The 12,968-nt window shown below is 52.7% G+C and overlaps 1 protein-coding gene across 1 annotated transcript; it reads right to left on the bottom strand.

The window, feature by feature from the left end:
* Positions 1-3,422: 3,422 nt before the first annotated feature.
* On the bottom strand, positions 3,423-7,564 carry LOC130043356 (kallikrein-7-like). Its single transcript, XM_056135609.1, has 5 exons — positions 7,501-7,564; positions 7,025-7,188; positions 5,740-5,980; positions 5,520-5,656; positions 3,423-3,578 (listed from the first exon to the last, which is right to left on the bottom strand). Exons 1-5 carry the CDS (start codon positions 7,562-7,564, stop codon positions 3,423-3,425), a joined length of 762 nt encoding a protein of 253 aa, XP_055991584.1.
* Positions 7,565-12,968: the final 5,404 nt, after the last annotated feature.

Below are 12,968 nucleotides of genomic sequence, written 5' to 3'. Positions count from 1 at the left end.
TCATTGCAGCCTGAGTGCTAGGAGTTGAGTTGTGAACTGAGCGTTGAAAGGAGGTAATGGGGTATGCATGATAACCTTTCAGTATCTGTATTGCAAACCACAATGCTCAAAAGGGGAGAGGAGAGGGATTGAGAGAGAGAAGAAAAGTGTCTGCCACATAGTGGTGGGGTGGGGGGGAGGAGGGAAACAGGGGACAATTGGTGGCGAGAAATGTCCACCGGTGAAAGGACAGATGCTGGAGCATTGTATGACTGAAACTGGGTCATGAACAACTTTGTGACTGTGTACTTCACAGCAATTCAATTTAAAAAATAAATTAGGGGGGCTGGAGTGATAGCACAGCGGGTAGGGCGTTTGCCTTGCATGCGGCCAACCCAGTTTGATTCCCAGCATCCCAAATGGTTCCCCGAGCACCGCCAGGAGTAATTCCTGAGTGCATGAGCCAGGAGTAACCCCTGAGCATTGCCGGGTGTGACCCAAATAACAAAATAAATAAATAAATTAGGGCCAGAGCGGCGGTTAGGGCGTTTGCCTTGTAAGTGGTCGACCCCCAGCATCCCATATGGTCCCCCGAGCATCATCAGGAGTAATTCCTGAATGCCAGAAGTAACCCCTGAGCATCGCTGGGTGTGACCCAAAAAGCTAAAAAAATAATAATAATTTCAAAATATTTAAATTTTTTTTTAAAGAAAGAGACAAGTTGAGGGACCTTCATGGACGGAATTAGGTGGGCAAAACTCCTCCACCTTGACCCTGATTCACAGGCTGGTGTGTGTGTGTGTGTATGTGTGGTGTGAGGACCCAGATCTTGTGTTTTCTGGGACAAAGACATGTTTGCTGAACTTCCAGCATGCAGGAACCATCTGGGTGCATGAATGGGAACAGAGCAGGAGGGAGCCTGGGGGGCAGAGGAGGGCCTGGGAGAGAAGGCCCAGGAGGAGGCTGGTCTGGAGGGAATTCTGGGGGATGCTGGAAAAACAGGTGGGGAAGGGGGTGAGTCTGAGCTGCAGAAGGTCCCTGTCAGCAGCATCTAAGGCGTGACAGCCTGAGCATGGGCCAGTAGGAACAAGCTGGCTGAGTCAGGGCCCTGGCCGCCCCCCCCCCCTGTCTAGTCCCCACTCCTCCCCTTCCTCCTCTTCCTGTCCCGTGGGGATGTGTGTGGGGGACACCCAGTGATGCTCAAGGCTTACCTGGCTCTGCACTCAGGAATCACTCCTGGTGCTCTGGGACCGGATGGGGTGCTGGGCATCAAACCCAGGTCGGCCGTGGACAAGGCAAATGCCCTCCCTGCTATATTATCACTAGGGCCCCTACCCCAAACGTTTATCATACCTTATTTGAGATCAGGAGCCACCCAAGTTTCACACTGTGTTCCGCTGACCATCAGATGTGGGAAGCTCTTTTAGCTCTTTCTTCCTTCCTTTCTTTTTTTGAAAGTTCATCCAAGCCCTGGGGGACCCAGTTGCCTGCTTCTTTCTGGAGTCTTTTCCCTCTGTCCTAAAGGGTGGCCTCCCTGTCCAGTCCGGTCAGCATACACCTTTTCCCCTGCCCCCTTCCTCTCTCCTTTGCTTCTCTCTTCCATTTTACAGAGCAGGAAAACTGAGAACTGGAGAAATGGTGGGAAAATTGACACTGGGCAGGGACCTGGGGCAATGTCTCAACAATGTCCAAGAGGACAGAGGAGAGACAGCGGGGAGGGCGCAGGTCTTCCACGCTGTCACCCAGGTTCCATCTCTGGTACCACATAGGGTCCCCTGAGTCCCATCAGAAGGGATCCCTAAGTATAGAGCCAGGAGAAAGTCCTGAGCACAGCCAAGTGTGACCACCAAACACAGCAAAGTCAGTGTCCCATAGATACATATTTCTGGGTTCTGTCCCCTCCAAAGGAGTCTCTGGGTGGAGCTGGCCATGCTGTCCCAGAGGTCACACCCTGGTCACCCACAAGCAAACACGCAGTAGCTCTTTGAGCTGCCTTCCTGGCCCCAGTGGGTGCTTGGTCCCTCTCCTTATTTCTCCCTCTCTCCTCCGCCCTTCCCTACTTCCTGTCCTTCCTTCTTTCTTCCCTTCCTTCCTTCTTCCCTTCCTTCCTTCTTCCCTCCCTCCCTCCCTCCCTTCCTTCCTTCCTTCCTTCCTTCCTTCCTTCCTTCCTTCCTTCCTTCCTTCCTCCCTCCCTTCTGTCCCTCCCTCCCTCCCTTTCCTCCCTTCTGTCTCTTCCTTCCTTCCTTCCTTCCTTCCTTCCTTCCTTCCTTCCTTCCTTCCTTCCTTCCTTCTTCCCTTCCTTCCTTCTTCCCTTCCTCCCTCCCTCCCTCCCTTCCTTCCTTCCTTCCTTCCTTCCTTCCTTCCTTCCTTTCTTCCTTCCTTCCTCCCTCCCTTCTGTCCCTCCCTCCCTCCCTTTCCTCCCTTCTGTTCCTTCCTTCCTTCCTTCCTTCCTTCCTTCCTTCCTTCCTTCCTTCCTTCCTTCCTTCTTTCCTTCCTCCCTCCCTCCCTCCTTCCCTCCCTCCCTCCCTCCCTTCCTTCTCTTCTTTCCTTCCTCCTTTGCCACACCTAGTGATGCTCGGGAGCTACTCCTAGCTCGTGCTCAGGGACAGAATCCTGTGTTGCTCTGGGAACCATGTGGTGCTTGGGATCAACCAGGGGCCTCCAGCACACAGAGAAAGTATGTTGAAGGCTCCTTCTCTTGAGGGTGTTTTCTCCCCAACCTTAGATCTTCAAGAGCTTATTCTTTACCCTTATTGCTCAGCTTATAAAAGTCCATTTCCCCAGAAAATTAAATGGAAGAATTCTATCATGTTCCTTCAGATTTTATTATGTGACTATTTCAATTGGACATTGCAGGGGTTACATACATTTTTTTTTTGCTTTTAACATCAGATAAAATAAATTTGTGCTTAGTATAGCAGTTCTACATGATTATTATCCTTAACAGCTTCCTAATATCCCACCCCAAGCCAGCCTTTTCTTAAACAATCCACAAAATTAGAAAATTGGAATATGCTCAGGTTTCTTTTTGATAAATAATGTTGCTATGAATTCAAGTAACATTTGAATTGCTCCACTTTTTAGATTGATTTTTGAAAAATAAAAAGTTTCTTTCTAGAATTATTAGAATTCAAATGAGAATTCACAGCAGCCAAAATGCCTTCCGTAACAATTGCACTGATTTCTGGTCCAGGCAAGGGTACTGGCCTGGGCTGAGGGTGCTGGTCCGGGCTGAGGGTGCTGGCCTGGGTTGAGGGTTCTGGCCCGTTTCCTGCCAGCCTGAGGCGGCTCTGAGGAGAGTTTTGGTCGTTGTCACTTTGCTTTGTTTCCACATGTTTCCACACACGGCATGTTGTTGAGGCTTTAAGGACAGGAAAAGTCAAGTACGACTCCAGCTCATTCCTGCTTCTGTGACTTTTCTGTTCCAGCCCAGAGATGGAGCACTAGCGATGCTTCCTCATGGTCTCCTTTATCCAGTTGACATATTTGCAGACCTGGGTGTAGACTCCTGGGTCATTGGGTTGGCCACAAGGGAAAGTTCCCCAGGATACCAGGCCTTGCAGGCTACCTCTGCACATCAGGGGTCCCCCAGAATCACCCTGCAGGGGAGCAAAGCAGATTAGTTTTGGCTACAGAATGAAGTGATTGGCCTGGCCCCCATCTCCACCATCCACACCTCACCCACCCACTCCCCACCCCTCATACCACATACACACACACACACACACACACACACACACACACACACACACACAGAGTTAATAGTTGTCTTGCCAAACCACAGATTTCTACCTTGGCCAATGGGAAGAGATTCACGATCATAGGGATCAATTAGAGACCTGAGACGTAGACCTCTCCAACATTGGCTTGAGCCCAGACTAATACAGCCAATCATGGGGGAGCGGAAGGACCTCTGCTTGGGGAGAACCCATTATTTACCCCATCCCCCACCCCTGAAGCTCTGAGGGCTTATTGCAAAACTGATAATTCAATCGCCAGGAATGAACAAATATCAGATTTTTCAATAAAGAGCACTCACTTCAGGCTCCGATAAGATTCAGCAAGGAGAGGCCAGTCGGCAGGGCACATGCCTAGCACACGGCTGAACTGGGTTCAATTCCTGGCATCCCTATGGTCCTCCCTGAGCACGGCTGGGCATAACCCAAAATTCAAAAGAAAAAAACTCAGCCAGGGGCGAGAGTGATCGCACAGGGGTGAAGGCACCTCCTGGGGTAGACCCCCGCACCACCATGGTCCCCTGGCCACCATCAGGAGTGACCTGAGCAGAGAGTCACAAACAGCCCCTGTGCACAGACAGATGTGGCTCCAGAACAAACGAAATTTCACACACTAGGGGCTGGAGCCATAGCACAGTGGCTTGCATGTGGTCGACCCAGGTTTGATTCCCAGCATCCCATATAGTCCCCCCCAAGCACCGCCAGGAGTAATTCCTGAGTGCAAGTGCCAGAAGCAACCCCTGAGCATTGCTGGATATGACCCAAAAAGCAAAAAAAAAATAAAAAATAAAAAATAATTTTTTTTTTTTGCACATCACTGCCCTGGACCTGCCTTTATCTGAGCCTATTTTGTTCATCTTTTTGGCGGATTAGGAAAATATTGTCTTAGAATATGATCGACCTTGGTCAGTGAGGCTTTCCTGAGCCTCTGAGTTCTGCCTTTCCTAGTTCCTGTCAGCCCCCTCCCCCATTCAGATCTCTATCCTACCCCCAGAAACACTCCTGGCTCCTCTGACAGGAGAGTGGGACAGAGAAAGTCAGGAAGAAAGTGGTGCTGGGACAGGGACAGAGGCTCAGCCTCGGGGGTCACCTTCACTCCTTGACACTGCAGGGTTCCCCCCAGTGGTCCAGAGTGACCTGCACCTGAGCCACACACCAGGTGTTTGCACCCCATCCTCTGTTAAGTATGGCTCCTAGCCCCCTAAAACCCTCCTATAAAATCAAAACCCAGCACAACACAAGGTTGGAGGGGAAGTACCGGTGCTCACCTCTGGGTGCTCATCTCCCTCCCTGGCGACTCTCCCAGATATGCCAGAAGTATTTGTGAGCTCACCTGAGCACCAACCCCACCCCACTGCCCCCACAAAACAAAGCAGATAGAGGAGATGCAAGATTCAAGCACTTGTGTGGCAAGACCAGTGACATCTGTGGGTGATGACGGGGAAAATCCTTTCCCTTCCTTCCCCCTGTGATAGCAGAGAAAGGTTTGACTTGGAAAGTCAGTAAGAATCAGTGAGTGAGTTCAAGGGAGGAAAGGAAGGAGAGAGAACTGAAGGAAGGAGGTAAGGAAGGAATAGAGGAAGGAGGGAGGATGGAAGGAGTGGAAGGAGGGAGGGAAGAAGGAAAGAAAGGAGGGAAAGAGGAAGGAGAGGAAGGAGGGAGGAGGAAGGAGAGGAAGGAGGGAGGGAAGGAAGGAAGGAGGGAAGGAAGGAAGGAAGGAAGGAAAGAAAGAAGGAAGGAAGGAAGGGAGGGAGGGGAGGGAAGGGAAGGAGGGAAGGGGCTTGGGCAGGAGCGGGCGCTCACGTTGCAGGCATTGGTCCTGGAGTTGGGGATGCCAGCGCACAGCATGGAGCTGCCCAGCAGGTCCTTGTACACCTTCTTGCAGTCCTGGGAGGAGATGAGCTTGACATTCGTGCACATGAGCTGCTTGGGGAAGGTCACTGAGAGACAGACAGGGGCGTCAGAGGGTAGGTCCTCCAGGAGGAGGGTCCACCCCAGGGGCCGCGGGGGTGGTTGGGCTCACCATCAGGGCTGGTGGTGGTGCCCCAGCCAGAGACCTGGCAGCTGGTCCCTGGGGGCTCACAGCGGGATGACAGGTTGACAGTCTTCAACTGGGCTGACATTCGTGCTGGCCGGTCCAGCCTGACCAGCATGAGGTCGTTGGCGTGGGTCTGTGTGTTGTAGTCGGGGTGGCGGAAGGACTTAGAGGCCTTGATCTTCTGACCGCCTTCACTCAGGGAGTCGCTGCCCATGTGAACCACGTACTCGCTGGGGGAAGAGCGGCCTCAGTCAGAGGGAACGGAAGGGGACAGAGGAGGACAGACAGGGGGACAGGGATAGGGTAAGGGGAACAGAGACCCAGAGAGAGGGACAGAGACCCAGAGAGGGGGACAGAGACCCAGAGAGAGGGACAGAGACCCAGAGAGGGGGACAGAGACCCAGAGAGAGGGACAGAGACCCAGAGAGGGGGACAGAGACCCAGAGAGGGGGACAGAGACCCAGAGAGAGGGACAGAGACCCAGAGAGGGGGACAGAGACCCAGAGAGGGGGACAGAGACCCAGAGAGGGGGACAGAGACCCAGAGAGAGGGACAGAGACCCAGAGAGGGGGACAGAGACCCAGAGAGGGGGACAGAGACCCAGAGAGAGGGACAGAGACCCAGAGAGGGGGACAGAGACCCAGAGAGGGGGACAGAGACCCAGAGAGAGGGACAGAGACCCAGAGAGGGGGACAGAGACCCAGAGAGGGGGACAGAGACCCAGAGAGAGGGACAGAGACCCAGAGAGGGGGACAGAGACCCAGAGAGGGGGACAGAGACCCAGAGAGGGGGACAGAGACCCAGAGAGAGGGACAGAGACCCAGAGAGGGGGACAGAGACCCAGAGAGGGGGACAGAGACCCAGAGAGAGGGACAGAGACCCAGAGAGGGGGACAGAGACCCAGAGAGGGGGACAGAGACCCAGAGAGAGGGACAGAGACCCAGAGAGGGGGACAGAGACCCAGAGAGGGGGACAGAGACCCAGAGAGAGGGACAGAGACCCAGAGAGGGGGACAGAGACCCAGAGAGGGGGACAGAGACCCAGAGAGAGGGACAGAGACCCAGAGAGGGGGACAGAGACCCAGAGAGGGGGACAGAGACCCAGAGAGGGGGACAGAGACCCAGAGAGAGGGACAGAGACCCAGAGAGGGGGACAGAGACCCAGAGAGGGGGACAGAGACCCAGAGAGAGGGACAGAGACCCAGAGAGGGGGACAGAGACCCAGAGAGGGGGACAGAGTGTGGCAGGGGCAGGTGACAGCGCGTGGGGACGTGCCTCATCTTGCAGTGTGCAGCTGTGATCACCCAGCGGGGGCTGAGTAGGGCCCCCCCGCAGTGCAGACTGTTCCCCTTGAGCAGCGCCACCTGCCAGGGGTTGGAGCCTTTCTTGCAGGGAACGCCATCGATGATCCTGTCTCCACTCTTGTTACCATCGTCTGAGAGAGACATGGAGAAGAAACGTGGGTGTCAGAATCGGGGACACAGATGCAGGACAGAGCCTGACGGGGTGGGCGGGGCCAGACGCCACCGCAGAGACCGGCGAGGGGCGCAGCTGCGGCTGCAGGCAGGGGCGCCGGCGGGACAGCAGTGGGCTGGGCACCCGGAGATCGTCTCCCCCCAACCCCCCTCCCGCTCAGGGTCGCACAGGCAGGAGGCAGAGTCTGGACGCTCTGGGGACGAGGGCGTCCGTCTCAGGATCCTGGGACAGCCACTGGGCAGGTCAGTGGGGTGGGGGCCCATCCACTGACCATCCTGCGCGGCGGACGCCGAGGCTAACAGCAGGAGCAGCAGCTGGACGAGGGGCCCCGCCATAGAGACTCCCGGGCGGCTGCAGTGAGGAGGGTCTTTCTGGAGGCGCTGGAAGGACAGAGTTCAAGAGGCCAAACCTCAACCCAGGCCTCAATGCCTCCACCCTCAGACTCTCAGGCTTCCTCCCTCAGACCCCCAGCCCCTCCTCCCTCAGCCCCAGGGGTCCACACGCCCAGCCCTGCTTCCCGTTGGGACTGAGAAGTTTGCCCCCATCACTCTGGTCCAGGAGTTCCCTGCGCCCCCAGATCCCAGGCTGGGACCTGGAGCCCCGTCCCAGCCCCCGCCGCGCCAGACCTCTCAGCCCGAGCGTCTCCGTGCAGGGTGCGTTGCGGGTGGGTGAGAACCGGGCTCCAGGTGCGTCTCTTATAGGCGGCCCCGCCCCCGCGCCCGGGGGCAGGTGGAGCTGGCTCGGGGACGCCCCTTCCTGAGCCGAGGGTTATCTCAGCGCCCCGCGGCTCCAGCCTCCTCCCCCGCACGGTCCGCAGGACCCGCCGAGGGTGGGAGCGGACTGCCAGGACCAGGACCCAGGGTGGCCGGGGGCCCCCTTTGGGGGGCTGCTTAGACCCTGAGGTCTCACGGGCCTGTGACTGTGGGAACTTGTCGAAGCTGAATCGCATCCCCGCCGTGCAGCCTGAATTGACTCCCAAATCTCAATAAACGAAGGATATGAATTAAAAACTGGGAGGCAGGGGCTGGAGAGCTGGTTCAGCAGGGAGGCACTTGCCTTGCGCGCGGCCGATCAGGATTAGGTCCTCGGCATCCCATAGGGTGCCCCGAGCACAGCCGGGAGTGATCCCTGAGTGCAGAGCCAGCCCTGAGCTCATCTGGATGGGGCCCCATAAACAAACCAACCAACAAAACCCTTGAGGGGCTGGAGCAGCAGGACAGCCCGCAGGGTGCAAACGACCTTTGCACATCACGGACTGGGATTCTATCCCTGACACCACATAGGGACCCCTGAGACCACCTGGAGTGATCCCTGAGCACAGAGCCAGGAGTCAGCCCAGAGCAGCGCCAGGTATGGACGCCCCAAAGAAAGGTGAATCCAGAGATGGTACCCATATGGTTTAGGGATTAAGGCTTGTCTGGCAGGAGGCTGACCCAGATCCAGTTGGAACTTTGTGTTCCACCGAGCACTGCCAGCATGGCCCAGTAATCCCCAGCACACGGACTCAGCAGCACCCCAACCACAGTCGAACAACTCCGTTGCTTGAGAATTGCCAAGTGGATCCCTGGGCATTCAGAGCACAGCTTGGGGAGGTGCCACCCCCCCAAACAAAGTGAGTATTGTGTGCTCTATCTGCACCCCACTAAATGTCACTGTAACCCAGCTGGCCTGGCTTTGCCTAGTGTACACTGATCTCTACATGCATACTAGTGTTTGTACAAAAATATCTGGGCGCCTCAGACGTGGCACAGGGCCTTAAGCTCTCCCCTTGCAAGTGGCCAGCCTGGCTTTGCTTCCTGACATGGTGTTAGGTGCGTGGAGCACCACCCAAGGAAATTCTGAGCACAGAGCTGAGAGCAGTCCTCAAGCACTATAATTTGCATTTAAGGCCAGAGAGATAGCCCAGTGGTCTGAGTGGGTGCTTCGCATGCATAAACATGGTTCCACCCGCTGATAGAACGTTCTTGTTTGTTTTTGTTGGATCACATCTGTTAGTGCTCAGAAGTCTACTCCCAGCTCAATTCTCAGGGGTCACTCCCGGAAGTGCTGGGGAACATGTGATGCCAGGGGTTGAACCTGGACCTCCTGCATGCCAAACATGTGCTTCAGATGTTGGAACATATCCCTGGCCCTAACGTAATATTTTTGCTCTCTGTAAAGTATCTTCAGCAATTTTCACTCTGCATGCACTTACTGGACAACTGTTTCCTCTTTCCTTAAACAATTGCATATTGTCTGGACCTTGGTTTATGCAATCTGTTTCAAATTCAAGAATCTTTGGGGCCCAGAGAGACAGCTGTGGGTGTGGAGGAAGGGGACTGACAAGTGCTTTGCATACAGGAGATCTGGGTTTGATCCCCAGCACTGCTGGGAGCCAAAATGAACACGGAGCTGGGAGGAGCACCTCTGGCAATGCTGCAAAGCCACAGAAATGAAAATCCAAAGGGAAGAAATTTTGATAATTTTAACTGTCATGAGGGTGAAGTTCCTGGCCTGTTCATGAATGCATTGAATGCTTGTAATTTATTTAATTGTAATGAGGTATTGGATATGCCAAACACAGTAACAACAAGTCTCACAATGGAGACATTACTGGGCCCGCTCGAGCAAATCGATGAACAACGGGAGGACAGTGCTATACAATTGCATAATTAATTAATAAAATATATAAATGTAATTTGTGCTAGAAACTCAGGTAGTTGAGGACATAGCCCCCAACAAAAACTAAACAAGCAGACCTGGCAAAATAGTACAATGGATAGGGAACTCGCCTTGCCCGGGGCAAACCAGCACTCAATCTCAGCATCCCATATGGACCCCCAAGTCTGCCAGAAGCAATTCCTGAGTGCAGAACCAGTAACCCTGAGCACTGCCAAGTGTGGCCCCCAAAACAACAACAACAAAAATCTTTTGTTTTTCATTTTATTTTCCCCTTACTCCTTATATAAACACTGTTTCTATAAAGGTTTACAAAGTTGTTCATGATGATTTGTTACAGACATTCAATATTCCAACACCAACTCTGCACCTTCCCACCACCAGTACTCCAATTTTTCCAACCACCCCTTAAGCCTGCCCCTATAGCAGGCCCTCAATAATTTATTTTATAATAAATTATAAGTTGAGTGAATTATAAATAATTATAAATTATATTCAATATGCCAAACACAGTAGCAATAAGTCTCATGATGGAGACGTTACTGGGCCCGCTCGCGCAAATCGATGAACAACGGGAGGACCGTGACTGTGAAATATAAATATATATAATTATAAATAATTCACTAAAAGAATGGTCAGAAAAATGTTTCCTTAGAAGAAGGTTAGAAAAGATTGTTGTATCTCATCATGGAGCCAGTAAGTCTTTGTATAAGAGATTACTAAGATGTTGTTGCAGGTTAAGTCTTCTGTATTTATATTTTGTTAGTCGAAATTGGTTGCTGTCTACATTACATCCCATTCAATCTGGTGTGCTGCTCCTGGTTTATCAGTGTTGTAGAATTTGAAATGTTTCATATGGTGAAAATGGCCATGTGCTCCAGGAAGTCCAAAGTTTTTCATAGAATAATACGGCTGAAGTTAAATTTTTAACTGGGTGGCAGTTTTGGGCATTTGTACGAATGCCAGGGCATCCGGAAGTACAAAGAGATGGTGGGAGGTTGCTCATCCCTGACTCCATGAAAGCCTGGAGATTCCAGTTGCAAAATTCACATACCTGAGACTTTCAGCAGATTAATTTCTGGATGAGGCTCATCCCTGGCAGTGAGGTCTGGCCCAGAGCATGGGAGAGATTATGGAGTGTGGAGGATTTCCACTGCCGGGCTCAAGCAACAAAAATCTAGACAAACAAACAAACAAACAAACTTTCTTCTTAAAGGCACGGATACTAGGTGAAAACTGAGTATAAAAATAGCACAAGGGGGTACGGTGCCACCAGCAGGTCAGTCTGTACCTGTGAGGCGAGTGCATCAGCAGCCTGATGGCACCTTCAGACTTCCAGATACCCCAAAATTGCTGCTGTGCCTTTGGCCAGACCCCAAAAACTTGGGGCAAAGTTTACCAAGAAAGTACACGGTCAAAAGTTAGGTATGTGGGAGACACACCCACAAACCACCTCCGGCTCAGCTATATAATTGGAGGTACGGCCTCTCTGGTTCCTGATTGAACTGCTTAATGGCCATGATCCCAGAGACTCAGAAACAAATCTCGAAACCCAGCGGCTTTTGGCAGAAATGCGTCCGGTCCCTGCAGTAGGTTACAAGTGCGGGGCCAACCCAGATGGGAATACATTTCGTGCCTTGGCCTGTCCCCCCTGGCGGCCCAGTGGTCGCCATCCTCCAGAGGCCACTGAACAGTCAGATTTGGGCCTGCAGTGACGAGACACACAGGGCCTCACGGGGTGGGGGTGGAGCTGGTCCTGTCCACCCCACCCCAACGAGACCCCAAGTCATCGCCCACGAACGGCTTCTCTGGCTCCTGATCAAGCTGTTTAAAAGCCATGATCCCAGAGACTCAGAAACAAATCTCGAAACCTTGAAACCCAGCGACTTTTGTCAGAAATGCGTCCGGACCCCACAGTAGGTTACTGTCGCCGGGCCACCCCAGGGTGGAAAGGGTGTTGTCACTCCGCCTGCTCACCCTTGGCGGCTCGGTGGCCATCATCCTCCAGAGGCCATGGGACAGTCAGGCTTGGGCCAGCAGTGACGAAACTTGTTGGGCCTCATGGGATGGGGGTGGAGCCAAGCTTGTCCTCCCCATCCCAAGGAGACCCCAAGTCATTGCCCACGAACGGCCTCTCTGGCTCCTGAACAAGCTGCTTAGTGGCCATGATCCCAGAGACTCAGGAGCAAATCTCAAAACCCAGTGGCTTTTGGCAGAAATCCCTCCAGATTTAAGTGTTGAAATTTTGGAATTTCAAAATCACGCGGCCACTACTACAGCTGTGTGACATCATATGTTATTCATAACCAGCAATAGAAAACAAATTGTCTACAGTTACCTTTTCAGCCGATCTGAGTGTTGGGGTAAAATCTCAAATAATAATGGTGGGTCTGGTGTCAAAATATTGAATGTGATCAAAGTAGAGAGAGAGTAATGTGGAAATCATCTGCCCCCACAGGTAGCGGGGAGGGTGTGGGATGGGGGTATACTGGGGTTGTTGGGGGTGGAGAATGGGCACTGGTGAAGGTATGGATGTTTCATTGTATGACCGAGACTTAGACCCAAAAGCTTTGTAACTGCTCTCATGGTGATTCAATAAATAAAATTATAAAAAATGAAAAAATATAGCATATAAGTTTTTACAAAAACAAGCTTCTTTGTTGCTAAGACTTGAATGGTGAATTCAAGCCTCAACTCACATCTCCTCTGATCCCAAACCAGGAATGCAAACCCCATTCGACCTCTAGGATCTTGGAGGCACATGAATCCACAAACTCACTCCAGCCTCCCAGTGCCTCTCAGACCCAATCCTTTATGCCTCTAAGAGATACTCATTTTTAAGAAGAAATACTGAGGCTGGAGAGATAGTACAGCAGGTAGGGCTCTTGCCTTGCACATAGTTGGCACCAGTTCAAACCCTGGCACCATATATATAGGTACGAGCCTGCAGTGATAAGAGACGCAGGGTCTCATGGGATGGGAGTGGGACCAGCTCCTCTCCCCGCCCAGATGGGACCCTGATTTGCCACCCATGAATGGCTCCTCCGGCCCCAGAATGGCCATGATCCCAGAGGCACATAA

The sequence above is a fragment of the Sorex fumeus genome, unplaced genomic scaffold, assembly GCF_029834395.1.
Source record: "Sorex fumeus unplaced genomic scaffold, SorFum_2.1 ptg000122l, whole genome shotgun sequence".
Lineage (NCBI taxonomy): Eukaryota > Metazoa > Chordata > Mammalia > Eulipotyphla > Soricidae > Sorex > Sorex fumeus.
The sequence above is the reverse complement of the archived record's forward strand: the minus strand, read 5'-3'. Positions and strand labels throughout refer to the sequence as shown.